Source organism: Sarcophilus harrisii, chromosome 5 (genome assembly GCF_902635505.1).
Source record: "Sarcophilus harrisii chromosome 5, mSarHar1.11, whole genome shotgun sequence".
NCBI lineage: Eukaryota > Metazoa > Chordata > Mammalia > Dasyuromorphia > Dasyuridae > Sarcophilus > Sarcophilus harrisii.
The window spans coordinates 25017683-25030296 of NC_045430.1; the positions used below are offsets into that span (position 1 = coordinate 25017683).

Below are 12614 nucleotides of genomic sequence, written 5' to 3' on the forward strand. Positions count from 1 at the left end.
TGGGGATAGGAAAAAAAAAGATACAGTTCCTGTTCTGGAATTCCAATTAGTAGGTAATAATTCACAGTATACAAAGAATGCTATACAGACAAGCTTTTACAGGATAAATAAAAAAATAATCAAATTGGGATTTTAGCGATTTTAGCTGGGACTGGAAGGAAGGCAGGTTTGATGAGATATTCTAGACACATGAGAGGCAAGTGACAAATACTTATTAGGTTACTGATTTTCTACTTTGGCATTGTAACAAACTGCACCCTGTGTGAGATGCTGGGGCTAGAAAGATTTCTTTATTCAAAGAGAATTTATTGAGTGCATGCTGAGCACAGTTCCAGACTAATCTTTATTTTTAAGGAATGTTATGGATTGACTTTACATAAGGAATGTATTTAAATAATTTTAAAATTAATTTTAAAAATTAATTTTCCAACCCAGGGGAACATTATGTGCTAAATACCTATTTTTTTTTTTTTATGCCCCAGTACTTTGAATAGATGTATGATCTCACTTCTAGCAATGCATATCAAAACTCACCTAGGAATTCTGGTTCATGGTACTACTAGTCATGTCCTCCCATAAGTTTGCCACAATGGGTTCCTGAGTTTCCTTGACTAAATTATGTAGGTATCAGTGAGGCATGCCAGCTGTCAATTGCTTATACCTTGGTCTTATCTTACCCCCTTCCCCGACTCCCAACATCCATTTCTCCTCTAACATCCTTCTTTAGCATAATTTGCCATTTGCAATGCATTGTAACCTATTTATCTCTCAATTTTCCTCTGACTATTCTTCCATTTCAATTCCTTAGAGACTAGTACTTGCTCTCAGATACAGTACTCTAAATGACCAAAAGACTATGGGCATTAAAGAGATGGGCCTTTTTTCAAAGAGAAGGTTAGAAGTTATTTTTTAAAAAGCCGTTCCCAAAGACAATTTAGCCTAGTCTCTTCTTCCTGTTAAATTTTGGATCCAGTTCAACAACCATTTGTCAGAGCTATTCAACATATATTCAGTGGATAAACTCTATGAATTGTCTACCCAACTCTATATCATAGTCGGAAAAGTGGCATTTTTCATCCACTTTGTTCATTAGATTATTGGATTTGTTCATCCCCAGCATATAAAAATCTGATCAACAGACACTCTTCATTCATCTAAATCATCCATTGCATGGAACAAAGATTGCTATGTAAGTGAATAGTCACTGGCAAACACATAGGTTGCTTGGATTATTCATATCTTGTTTTTCATTTTGTTTTTTGCTGAGGCAATTGGAATTAAGTGACTTGCCCAGGGTCACAGCCAGGAAGTGTTAAGTGTCTAAGGTCATATTTGAAACCAGGTCCTCCCTACTTCAGGGCTAGTGCTCTATCCATTGTACCACCTAGCTGTCCCATATATTGGGTTGTTTTTAAAATCTAGCATAGCAGAGTAGTAATTTTCCCCAACTCTTTGGTGGAGTCAAGTTAGTAATGTAGTTTGTGTAGCATTTCATGAAGAGAAAAAAATAGCTTTTCTTCACTTGGTACATTATTTTATGGACTCTCCACTATATCATGCCATATAATTTGGAAAATTGATTTTCATTTGGTCTGCTCAACTATGAGTTACCCATCCATTATTGTCCAGACCACAGACATTTTCACTTCATTAAAAAAAAATACCTACTATATGGAAGGCATTATGCTAAATGTTATGAAGGATTTTAAAAAGTGTGACTGGGTCCTTGATCCCTCAGAGTTTACAATTCAATGGAGAAACTAAAATCGAATATCCTATTGCTGGAAATATGCCTAAGAGTATTTTAGACTCTCTGTGTCCCTCTGTCTTCTCTGGAACTCAACTTGCCTGTTTTACTTTCTTTACTTGCTTGAGATGCAGCTACTTTTTACATTTAAATCATGAAATTTGAATTCTCTTTTATTTTCCTTCAGAAGTTTTCCTCCTACTTAGTGTTATGTGACATGTATGAATTTCCCTCATCAATACCATCTTTCATAAGTCAGATGGCATAATACTATAAACTCTTTGAAGGCAGGTCCAGTTCTGTGGAATGATTACAGTATCATTTATTGGAAACTTTGCTAAATACATACTGTCCTCTGTGCCATTCCTTTCATCACCAAGCATTTATTAAGCGTCATGGTAGCTTCATTGACCTATAACTAGAAAGGTTGCTAGAAACCCTCTTGTCCAAAAATCTCACAGAGAGTTAAAGTAACCCAATGCAAGAATAGCAGAGCTTGAATATGATGGTAGATCTCCTGATTCCAAATCTAGCACGCTGGGTTAGACATGCTAGCGGGTACAGATCTAAAAAAGGGAATTGTCCTGTTCTTTAAGGAGCTTACATAATCAATAAAAAGTGAGATTGTCTTAAACTAGGTTCTTTTAGTTGCCTCTGATAACTAAACTCATTTGAATGTGGCTAAAGATGGATGTGTTATGCCAGATTTAGGGTAATTATCTTAAATCTGGCATAACACAGATCCATCTGGAGCAGTTAAGTGACATAATGGGTAGAGCACCAGTCCTAGAGTCAGCAGTACCTACCTGAATTCTAAACTAGCTTCAGATACTTACTAGCTGTATCACTCTGGACAAGTTATTTAATCACAACTGGCAAGGGGAAAAAAATGATAATCAATGCCTACCTACTCAGAGAAAACACAGGCAAAACAGCCAATAACTTTTGAAGCTTTTAATTTTTAAAGGATAGTCATCTGAGAGGAAAAGGGAGAACAGGGAAGGGAATGTAAATAAAATGTAAATTTTAAAAATGTTCCCAGAAATGCCAGTGGAATTGAATCCAAGAAATAATAGGACTGTTGATCCCGATAGTGCTGAGATCAAGCTTGAAACCAAGGGATAACTCAGATTTCTCAAGATAAAGAATAAAACATTAATTTAGATCAATAAAAATTTGTGAAATAACTGTTATGACAAAGGCATATTGCTAGACTCTGGATGTAAAAAAACGAAAGATTATACCAAAGACACGAACCTAATATGGGAAACATGGTAATTAGACAAATACATAAGATTCAACATTACAGAGACAAAAGAGAGATCAATCAATCAACAAGCACTTATTTTAAGCACCTATTAGGTGACATATTCAAAAGATAGATGACTTGGGAACCAAGAAAACCTGGGTTCAAGTCATGCCTCAGTATTCAGGCTGTGTAAGAATCCAAGCAAGTCTATGACCTCTCAAAGATCTAGCTCTTAAAGATAAAGTTACAGAGAGGTTGCCAATCTCCAAATGTAAAAGGTGTTTCCCCACCTAGGAGTTCCTAGGTATATTTACATATATCTTTGTAAAAGATTATGTGAGGTGCTGGACCTACAAAGGCTAAAGGGAAAGTGCCCCTAACCCCAAGTAGCTTGCCTTCTGCTGGAGGAATACAGAATGTTCACTAATAAATACAGGTTGTTTATGAAATAAACACAAAATGATTTTTCATACTGTGTTGTTTGATCCAAAGAAAGCACTCTATGAGAAGATGGATGAGAAATGACTTCCATCTGTAAAAATTGGAGAATAATAATAACTAGCATTTACACAGTAAGATTTGTGAAGGAGTTTTACATGTGTTAATTCATTAGATTCTTACCACCTTGAAAAATAGGTGTTATTATTATTATCTCCATTTAACTAATGAGGAAACTGAAGCAGAAAGATGTGAAATGATTTGCCTAGATTCTCTTAGCTAGTTACTATTTGGAGGCAGGATTTGAACTGAGGTTTTCTTGATTCTCAATCTAACACTATCCACTCTACTAGGTCACTGCTGATGTCTGCAGGAGAGGGGCACCTGAGCTGGATCAAAAAGAAAGAGAAGGATTTCAAAAAGCATAAATCTGAAGGCAATCAGGTTGTTGTCCTTTTTACTCAAAGACATCCCTAGATCAGGGTCAAAGTATACTATGTCTGTCTGACTGTGACTAATCAGACCAATATGAGCTCAGAATGTTCTACCACAGATAAGGCACAATTAATTCACATGAACATTTTGAGTGGCGATGACTCTAAGTTTGTGCATCTCACTTCTTTGGAGCTCCTCCGGTTAGGCTTTGCTTATAAAGAATAGCATCTCCTTTGATGTAGGTATGTCATGTTGGACAATCTTGGGCTAGTATTTTCCATCTTTCATAATCAATTCCAGGAATGGAAGAATGTGAACATATAAAAAATTAGAAAAATAGAGCAGCTAGATAGTGCAGTGGATAGTGTGCTGGCCCTGGAGTCAGCAGGGCCTGAGTTCAAATATGGCCTCAGACACAATATTTCCTAGCTGTGTGACCCTGGGCAAGTCATTTAACCCCAATTGCCTCAGCATAAAAATAAAAAAAATTTTAAAAGAAGTAGGAAAATATAGGATCAAAGTTAGATAGCTATTAAGTTCCTGTATATAAAGGAGAATAACAAGGAAACAATTCCATAAAGGTAAGCTTGAGCCAGACTGAAGGCTTCAAATACCAGCTGAATTAAGGGGTATATATTTGACCCTCTAGTAATCACTCAAGAGTATTGAGCTAAAGCACAAGGTGATGAGAATACCAGAAGATGAAGATTCATTTAGCAATTGGAGAAAGGTTGGTTTGATGAAAGGGAAATCAGGGAAGCTAATTTGGAGACTCATAGTCTATATAGTCCATAGAGTGAGAATTGATAAGTTACTTCCATTATGATAGAGGTAATATGAATGCTCACGAGGGAAAGAATACAAGAAGATTTATAGTATTAAATCTACAAGATTTAACAACTAATTGGACATATTGAAAAAAGAAGTGGAAAATACCTAAAGTAAGGTAAGGTAAAGTAAGGTACGCTAAAAAGCCTGGGTGATTGGAAGGTTATAACACCATCAATACAGAGAAGAGAGTTGAAGAAGAGGCAGTTTGGAGGTAGAGATGAAGGAGAGATGATCATTTTGATTTTAAAGTAATTTAATAAATAGCTTGGGATGTTGATAGGACATCTATCAGGAGGCGTCTAGTAGGGGGCTGGACAGGCAAGACTGAAATTAAATGAGTGGCTGGGGCTAGATATAATTTGGGAAGCCACCTACAGAGATCATTCAGAGGTCTTCAAACTACTGCCTGCGGGCCAGATGCGGCAGCTGAGGACGATTATCCCCCTCATCCCCCTCACCCAGAGCTATGAAGTTTCTTTATTTAAAGGCCCACAAAACAGAGTTTTTGTTTTCACTATAGTCCGGCCCTCCAACAGTCTGAGGGACAGTGAACTGGCCCCCTATTTAAAAAGTTTGAGGACCCCTGATTTAAGCTGTAGCTATCAATGAAATGCTTGTAAAGGAAAGGAGAGAGGAAGGTAGAGGGGAGGGGAAAGCAGGAAAAAAAGAGGAGGCAAAAGAAAAGGATAGAACAGGGGAGAAGAGAGGGGACAGGACTAAAAACATTTATTAAATGAGTAGAAGTTGAACCAATGGAGGAGATTGGCAAAGAGGGGATAAGACAGATGGGGAAAGAAATAAGAGAAAGTCAAATAAAGAAACCAAATGAAGAGAGGGGAAAAATGCTCAACAGGGTCAATCTTAGAAATTGAGAACAATGAGAAATGAAAAAACCGGGATTTGGCAATCAGAAGGCTATTAACTTTGAGATCTGAAGTCATATGAACAAGGTCTTGAGAAATGAATGGAAAATGAGATGATGACTCCAGACTTTTCTTTCCAAAACAGTTTAGGAGTAAAGAGGAAGGGGACTATAAGACAATGGCTTGAGGGAGCCACAGGGTCAGGGGAAGTGAAGCTGGTATCAACATGACGGCATTTTAACCAATATCTCTACTTGCATGACTGTTCTAAATAGTTCTACTGGGACATCTTAAATTTGGGGATATTCTGATGTATTATTTTGTCTTTTTTGGAGGGGGGGGGGGTGGTTAACCACAAAGACCAGAGAATGGGAACTTAGGATAAGGGATAAAGGGACTGAAAAAACAAAACAAAACACTATCAAGACAGTAGAGTCTATATTACAGATACCAGGGTAAAATTTTCTCACTTCCATTTGGTGAATTATACAGTTATACAGAGCATGGAAGACACTCAGTGGGCACAGGACTGGTATAGACTATGCAATCTATTGCATCAACATCCAAATGAACCCTATGTTTTGTACATTACTATCCAAAAGACATTGGCATAAATTATCTCCTCAATTATGTACATATATACTCATGAAGGAGACAATTCTGTCAAGGCAAATGCCATCCTTATAGACTCCCCCCAGAGCCACAATTTTGGAGTCATTTTCAACTCTTCACTCCTTGATTTTTTTACCTCTCCATGTAATGGGCCAGAACTCTGTATTTGAAACAAGGATTCTCACAAGGTGCTAAGTCAGTGGAATTGATGATTGTGATTAGTCTGCTGAAAGGAAGGCTGGTCCAGAGACTTCCAGAAAACCAACAAGAACACTACATCCCCACCCAAATATAATCATTTGCCAGGACTTATGATTCAGCCTCTGAAGCATCTCTCTCCTATCTCCTCCATTTACTTTAGCTCAGGCCCTCATCATGCCTTTCTCAGAAGCAGCTGGTGATACAGCGGATGGACCTTTGGATTTGGAATAAGGGAAACCTAAGTTCAAACTCAGCCTCAGATACTATCTTAGTGGTATAACCTGGACAAGCCACTAAAATTTTGCTTGCCAACATTTCCTCTACTATAAAATCAGGCTAACAGAACATCAACCTCCCAAGGTTTTTGTGAGGAAGCAATGAAGTGATATTTGTAAAAATGCTTAGCACAGTGCCTGTATAGAGTAGGTAAATGCATATTTCTTTTTTCAAATCATTTTAATAGCCTTCTAATTGGTCTTCCATTTTCTAGTTTCTGCTCTCTCTATTCTATCTTCTACCTAGTTCCCCAAATACAATTCCTAAAATAGAGATCTAGACATGCTACTTTACTCCCCAACTCAAGAAACTTGTGAGTCCCTCTTATCACTAAGAAAAATACAAATTCTTTCATTTGGCATTTGAAGTCGTAGTGGAACTTAAACATTTTGGGGACCATAGCTATTTTCTTACTGTATCAACAGTGTCTATCATCCAATAAATTCATATAGAATGGAATGAAATAGGATAAGATGAGATGGATTGGATTGGAACAGAATATATACACATGTAACTCCTATTTCTGCACTAATGAGAAGAGTATCCCATGCCAATTGTCCTTGGGATGGGAGTTACCCACTTAAATATTAAATACTACTTATATGCCCCCTACTACCATGATGCCTTTTTCCATTGACTAATAAAACTCTCTAGATTTTTAAAGCTAAATTCATGTTTTTAATTTTTTTTTTACTTGGATAGCAAAATCTTTGACTTGCTTTAGGCTAGAATGAGTTAATTCTCTTACTTCTCAAGGTTTCTTGCCACATTCACCAAAGGAAGTTTAGCAGAGGAAAGCATTAAATGTCAGCACTACAACTAAAAGGCAGTTTCCTAATTTTTAGGCTGGGCCAATCCAGAAAATCTTCCCATACAGGTATGGGCAAGATTGCCCCCAAATCTTTGATGCAGAAAGCATCATAAATCATAAAGTATCAATGCTAATGGGTTTTAAGAGTCTGGTCTAATGGCAGGGGATAATGAAGCCTTCCTGACACTGAGTCATGTGCACGTAGAAAAACTAAAAATTCTCAGTCATGGGCTTAATTAGAAACCAACATTAGGAAGTGAAAGTGAAGGTTTGAGGAAATGGATGGTACAGGAATTCTTGATGTTGGTTCCCTATATAATTCTTTGGACTCCAGAGAAAGTGGAAATGATCAGGGGAAGTCAGAGTAGGCTGACTATCTGTTAGGGTTTCATCGGACCAAAGGAAGTGACAGAATGTGGCATTCATATTTTAAGCATTTCAAACAATCAAGTCAACAAACATCGATTAAGTACTGACTAGGTGCCAGCAATAGGGATATTCAAAGACTAAAATGAATCAGCACCTGCCTTTAAAGAGCTTCTGTTTTAAAGAGGGATTAGAAATACCCTTTGATACCATTTAGTCCAATCCCCTAATTTTACAGTTAAGGACACTGAGGCTCAAGAAAGTTCTATAAATTGCTAAGGGTCTTGTAGGGAGCAAGCATCAGAGGCAATATTTGAACCCAGGATATCTAGTTTTAGGGTCTCAACGTTCTATCAACTATTGGACACTCCCTACCTATTATCCATCCAACCCCCAGACACATACACACATGCTTCCCTTCCTCTTGACTTCCTTCTTACCCCATCTTCCCCAGTCCCCCACGCACAACCTTTATTCTTCACTCATACTTAACTTTGCCAAGTCTTGTGATTTTTACCTCCACAATAGTTCTCAAATTCATCCCCTTTATTTCCCTCACACAGTCACTATTCTAGTACAGAACCCATCGCCTCATAGTTGGTCTGCTACAATAACTTTTTGGTTGATCTCCCTGACTCAAAGTCTCTCCCCTCTCCAATCCATTCTCCACTCAACTACCAAAATACTTTTCCTAAAACATAGCTTTGACTTTGCCATTCCCATTACTTAATTGTGAAGTATGAGTTAGCACCCTGGGTACCTTAGAATCAGCCAGAGTCAGGATAAGCAAAAGTCTTTATTCTTGGTCTTTAGGGAGAGAAGTGAAGGGGATGGATGCAGGATCTCCACAACCTCCCTTCTCCTCGTCCACTGCCAAAGTGACTCTGGCTTGTCTTACTCTATCCCCTAATCCCTCCTACAATCATCTGTATATGCCAAAAGATCGAGCCAGCACAGAATAGTGAGAAGGGCCATTTTCCAAGCATATGCTAATAGAATATTGTCCAATAGATAATTAGCCTTAAGTTCTCGGTTATCTGATTCCAGTGCACCTATTCAGAGTTTCAGCCCTTTATTACTTAATAAACTGTAATGGCTCCCTATTACCTCCAGATATAATCTAAAATCTTTTTCTGACTTCACAACTTGACTTTTTTCTACCTTTTCAGTCTTCTTATACTTTATTCCTCTTCATATACTTGATAATATAATAACAATGACCTTCCTTAGACATGGAGTTCCATTCCCTGATATTTTACTATCTATCTATAATGTTTTCCCTCCTAACTTTCACTTTTAGACTTTCCTGTCAGATTCAATTCAAATCCCACCTTCTACAAAGGACCTCTCCTGGTAGTCTTGCAACTCATTTCTTGCCCTTGCCCCATATTGTCATCTTTTTAAATAATCCTTCTTTTTATATTTTATATATCTTAAATGTACATAGTTATTTATATGTTGTCTCCTCCATTAGATTGTAAGCTCCTTAGGAGAGGATTGCTTTTGCTTTTCTTTATACAATGCTTGACAGACTGTGGATAAATACTCACTGATTAACTAGCTTTCCCTCTTCATTATCCATAGTCACACACACACACATAAAACAACTTTTTACCATCCAAGAAAGAGTGTGTTTCATGTATTGAAATCCCAAAAAAAGCTCATGTTGACATTGTTCGTTAGATGATTACAGTGTGTTTGGTCATATACCTTTAATAAAAATCTGTGTAGTACAGGGAAGTGAAGGTACAAAACAAATGCTTTTCCCATTGCAACAAATAAAATTGAAACAATAATCATGTGAAATTTCCCAAACTGGACAAACTTGTCTCAAAAAGTGAGTCTCTCTTATAAGTGGACCATCATCCCCAAAGAGCTTTTTTAACGAGGAGATCTTCCGCTCCAATAAATGGTTAATTACTCCATAAATACTGAACAAAATGGCAGTGTGAAATCTAAGTACAAATGCAATAAAGAGGTCATAAAACTAATTTATATTCCTATGAAAATAAATTGTGATCTACTCCCTACCATCAGACTCCTCCCCACCCCACCATGAAATTTAACATTGGACATCCCAGATTTCACAGAGGAGTGGAGTAAACTTGTGATCATTTACTCTCCAGGACATCAGCATCTCAGCATGATGATGATTAAATGTTCTTAGCTCTGTGAGACGTCCCAGAAGGCAGGCAAAGTGCTGGGGGTTTTCAGGCTGATACATCTTGCACAATTTTTGTAGGATTTCCAACAATGGTTCCTGAAGTCTCTCCACAGAGTCTCTGTCCTTTATATATTGTCTGTCTAGTATGAGATAAGAAATAAAGAAAGTTGCTGAGATGGAAGTAATCATTTGGACAGAAGTAGGAAGATATCTACTTCTAGTATTTTGATATTTTGAAAATCTAGATATTTTGAAAATGGAATATGGAGCAGCTGTAATGGAAAACTCACCATCACAACTAAAACATTCATAAGATGAATAAGAAGGAAACTAGTTCAGAGTGGTTAAGGTAATAATTGTCAGAAGAGTTTGATACCAAGGTTTCCAGATTCCAACTCTCAACAGTATCTACCCCACCATCTTGATTCTCCTGGCTAATTGACATCTTCTGGATTCTTATTCTAAAATGTATTTGAATAATATCACTTTCTATATTCATTAATTTATTTCAACGTTTTGAAAAAGATAGTAGAGAATAAATTATTAGCTTTCCCTTACTTTTCCTTTGTAAAACTATAGAATCAGAAGAAATCTTAGAAATCAGCCAGTCTTTGGGGCAGCTAGGTGGCACAGTGCATATAATACTGGCCCTGAAGTTAGGAGGACCTCAGTTGAAATCCAACCTCATACATTTAACACTTGGTAGCTATATTTCCACATTGACAGAGAAATGAGGAAGAATGAAATTTGAACCCATTACATCTCAGGGGTCCTCAAACTACAGCCACGGGCCAGATGCAGCAGCTAAGGACGTTTATCCCCCTCACCCAGGGCTATGAAGTTTCTTTATTTAAAGGACCACAAAACAAAGTTTTTGTTTTTACTATAGTCTAGCCCTCCAACAGTCTGAGGGACAGTGAACTGGGCCCCTATTTAAAAAGTTTGAGGATCCCTGAATTCTAGATGCTCTTCACAACCAAATTCAGACAATTCTAATAATTGGTAACTTTTTTCTCATATTAAGTCCAAATTTTCCACTTTAAAACTTCTACCCATTGTTCCTCACTCTTAAAAGGTGAACAGAATTAGTTTTATCACTATTATACCTGATAGGTCTTCAAAACAGCCTTCATGTCTCCTTTGATCTTAACTTCTCCCAGAGTAGCATCCCCACTTCCTTCCTTCAGGTCCCTTTTCAACTTAACCAAGATCCTTCTTAAACTGTGGTACCCTACACTGAACATACCCTTTACCCATAGCTAATTAAGATATGGAATGTCATTTTGTCATTACCTGGTGATAAAATGACAATTGCTGTGAGCAAAGCATATTCTTCTTGGGTCATTTTCAACTCTCCGATGCTTTTATAAAAATTAAACATAGGAGTTATGTATTCATCTGATATACCTGTGGGGGAGAAAGTCATATCTTTAAAAAATACATACTGGAAGATCTGAACACCTCAAAAGGTATAACTGTATAGGTACATACAAAGAAGCGTGTCTATCCATTGTCCCAGTCACAGACAAAAGGCAATCTAAGATAAGGAAAGTCAGCCAGCAGACTCATTGATTTGCTTCATTATTATATAGTCTAGTCATTTATATAACTTTGCCTTCATTTCAGGCATGCTGGATAATGAATTTTAATCAGTTGCATTTCCACAAGAACTGTGAAATTCTCTCATTTTATAGCTAAAATTCCCTCTATATTTTCATATACTTATTATCTTTAATAATAATATACCATTTATACTTTAAGGGTTACAAAATTCCCTATATATATCATCTTTCTGAGCCTTTCTGGGTTCAGTACCCTGTGAAGTAAGTACTATAAAAAAATTTTTTTTGACCTAGGATTCATGGGCATAGGGAAATCTTGACCATGGCAGATCAATACCTTCTCTGTGCCTTAGAATAATTATATCAAAAGGAGCTATTACACCATGACGATCCCCAAGATCATACATTGACTGTGTAAACCTCACTTTAACACTATGTATGCTCTAATGTATTTTTATATATTTCTTAAATAATTACATTTTAATTAGTTCTGTCCCTAATCAGGAGCATCATCTGTGAGATGTGACACCTCTGACTTGTAGTCTTAGGGACTAACCTGATCTAGAGAAAACCAAAGTCTGTCTCATACTGAGTCAATACTAGTTAAGAAGTCAGTTCTATATTTCTATTCATTTCTTCATTCAACAGATATTTTACTGTTTGTAGACAAAGGGAAGCAGCCTAATGTCATGGCTTAAAAATAATATCTTAATAATTTTAATCTTAATAATACAGCACCTATTTGCCACTATATAAGGTGTTTTAAAATTTTCATTTGAATTTAACAACAACTCTGGGAGGTAGGTATTCTTATTATCCTTATTTTTATACTTGAGTAAAGTGAGGCAAACAGAGATTAAGGAGTTTTCCCAAATGGTTGAATATGAACTCATTATCCTGATTCCAGGCTCAGTATTCTCTCTCCTGTGCCAACTAACTACCAGGGAATTCATTAATGTTTGTGGAACTGAATTAAGTCTAGAATCATTTCTGTACATTGTTATAATGATAATAACAGCTATTCATATGTTGCCTTAGATTTTTTTAAAGCACTTGATA

The 12614-nt window shown here is 36.8% G+C and overlaps 1 protein-coding gene across 3 annotated transcripts in view; it reads right to left on the reverse strand.

Moving 5' to 3' along the window:
- Positions 1-9746: 9746 nt before the first annotated feature.
- NR1H4 (nuclear receptor subfamily 1 group H member 4) overlaps positions 9747-12614 on the reverse strand; it is an 85245-nt gene continuing 82377 nt past the window's right edge. For all 3 annotated transcript variants that reach the window (XM_023504410.2, XM_023504409.2, XM_012550594.3), the window contains 2 exons: positions 11287-11400; positions 9747-10133 (listed from right to left, as the gene is read on the reverse strand). In XM_023504410.2, coding sequence (XP_023360178.1) covers positions 9892-10133; positions 11287-11400 — 356 coding nt within the window. In that variant the 3' untranslated portion in view covers positions 9747-9891. The remainder of the gene's footprint in view (positions 10134-11286; positions 11401-12614) is intronic.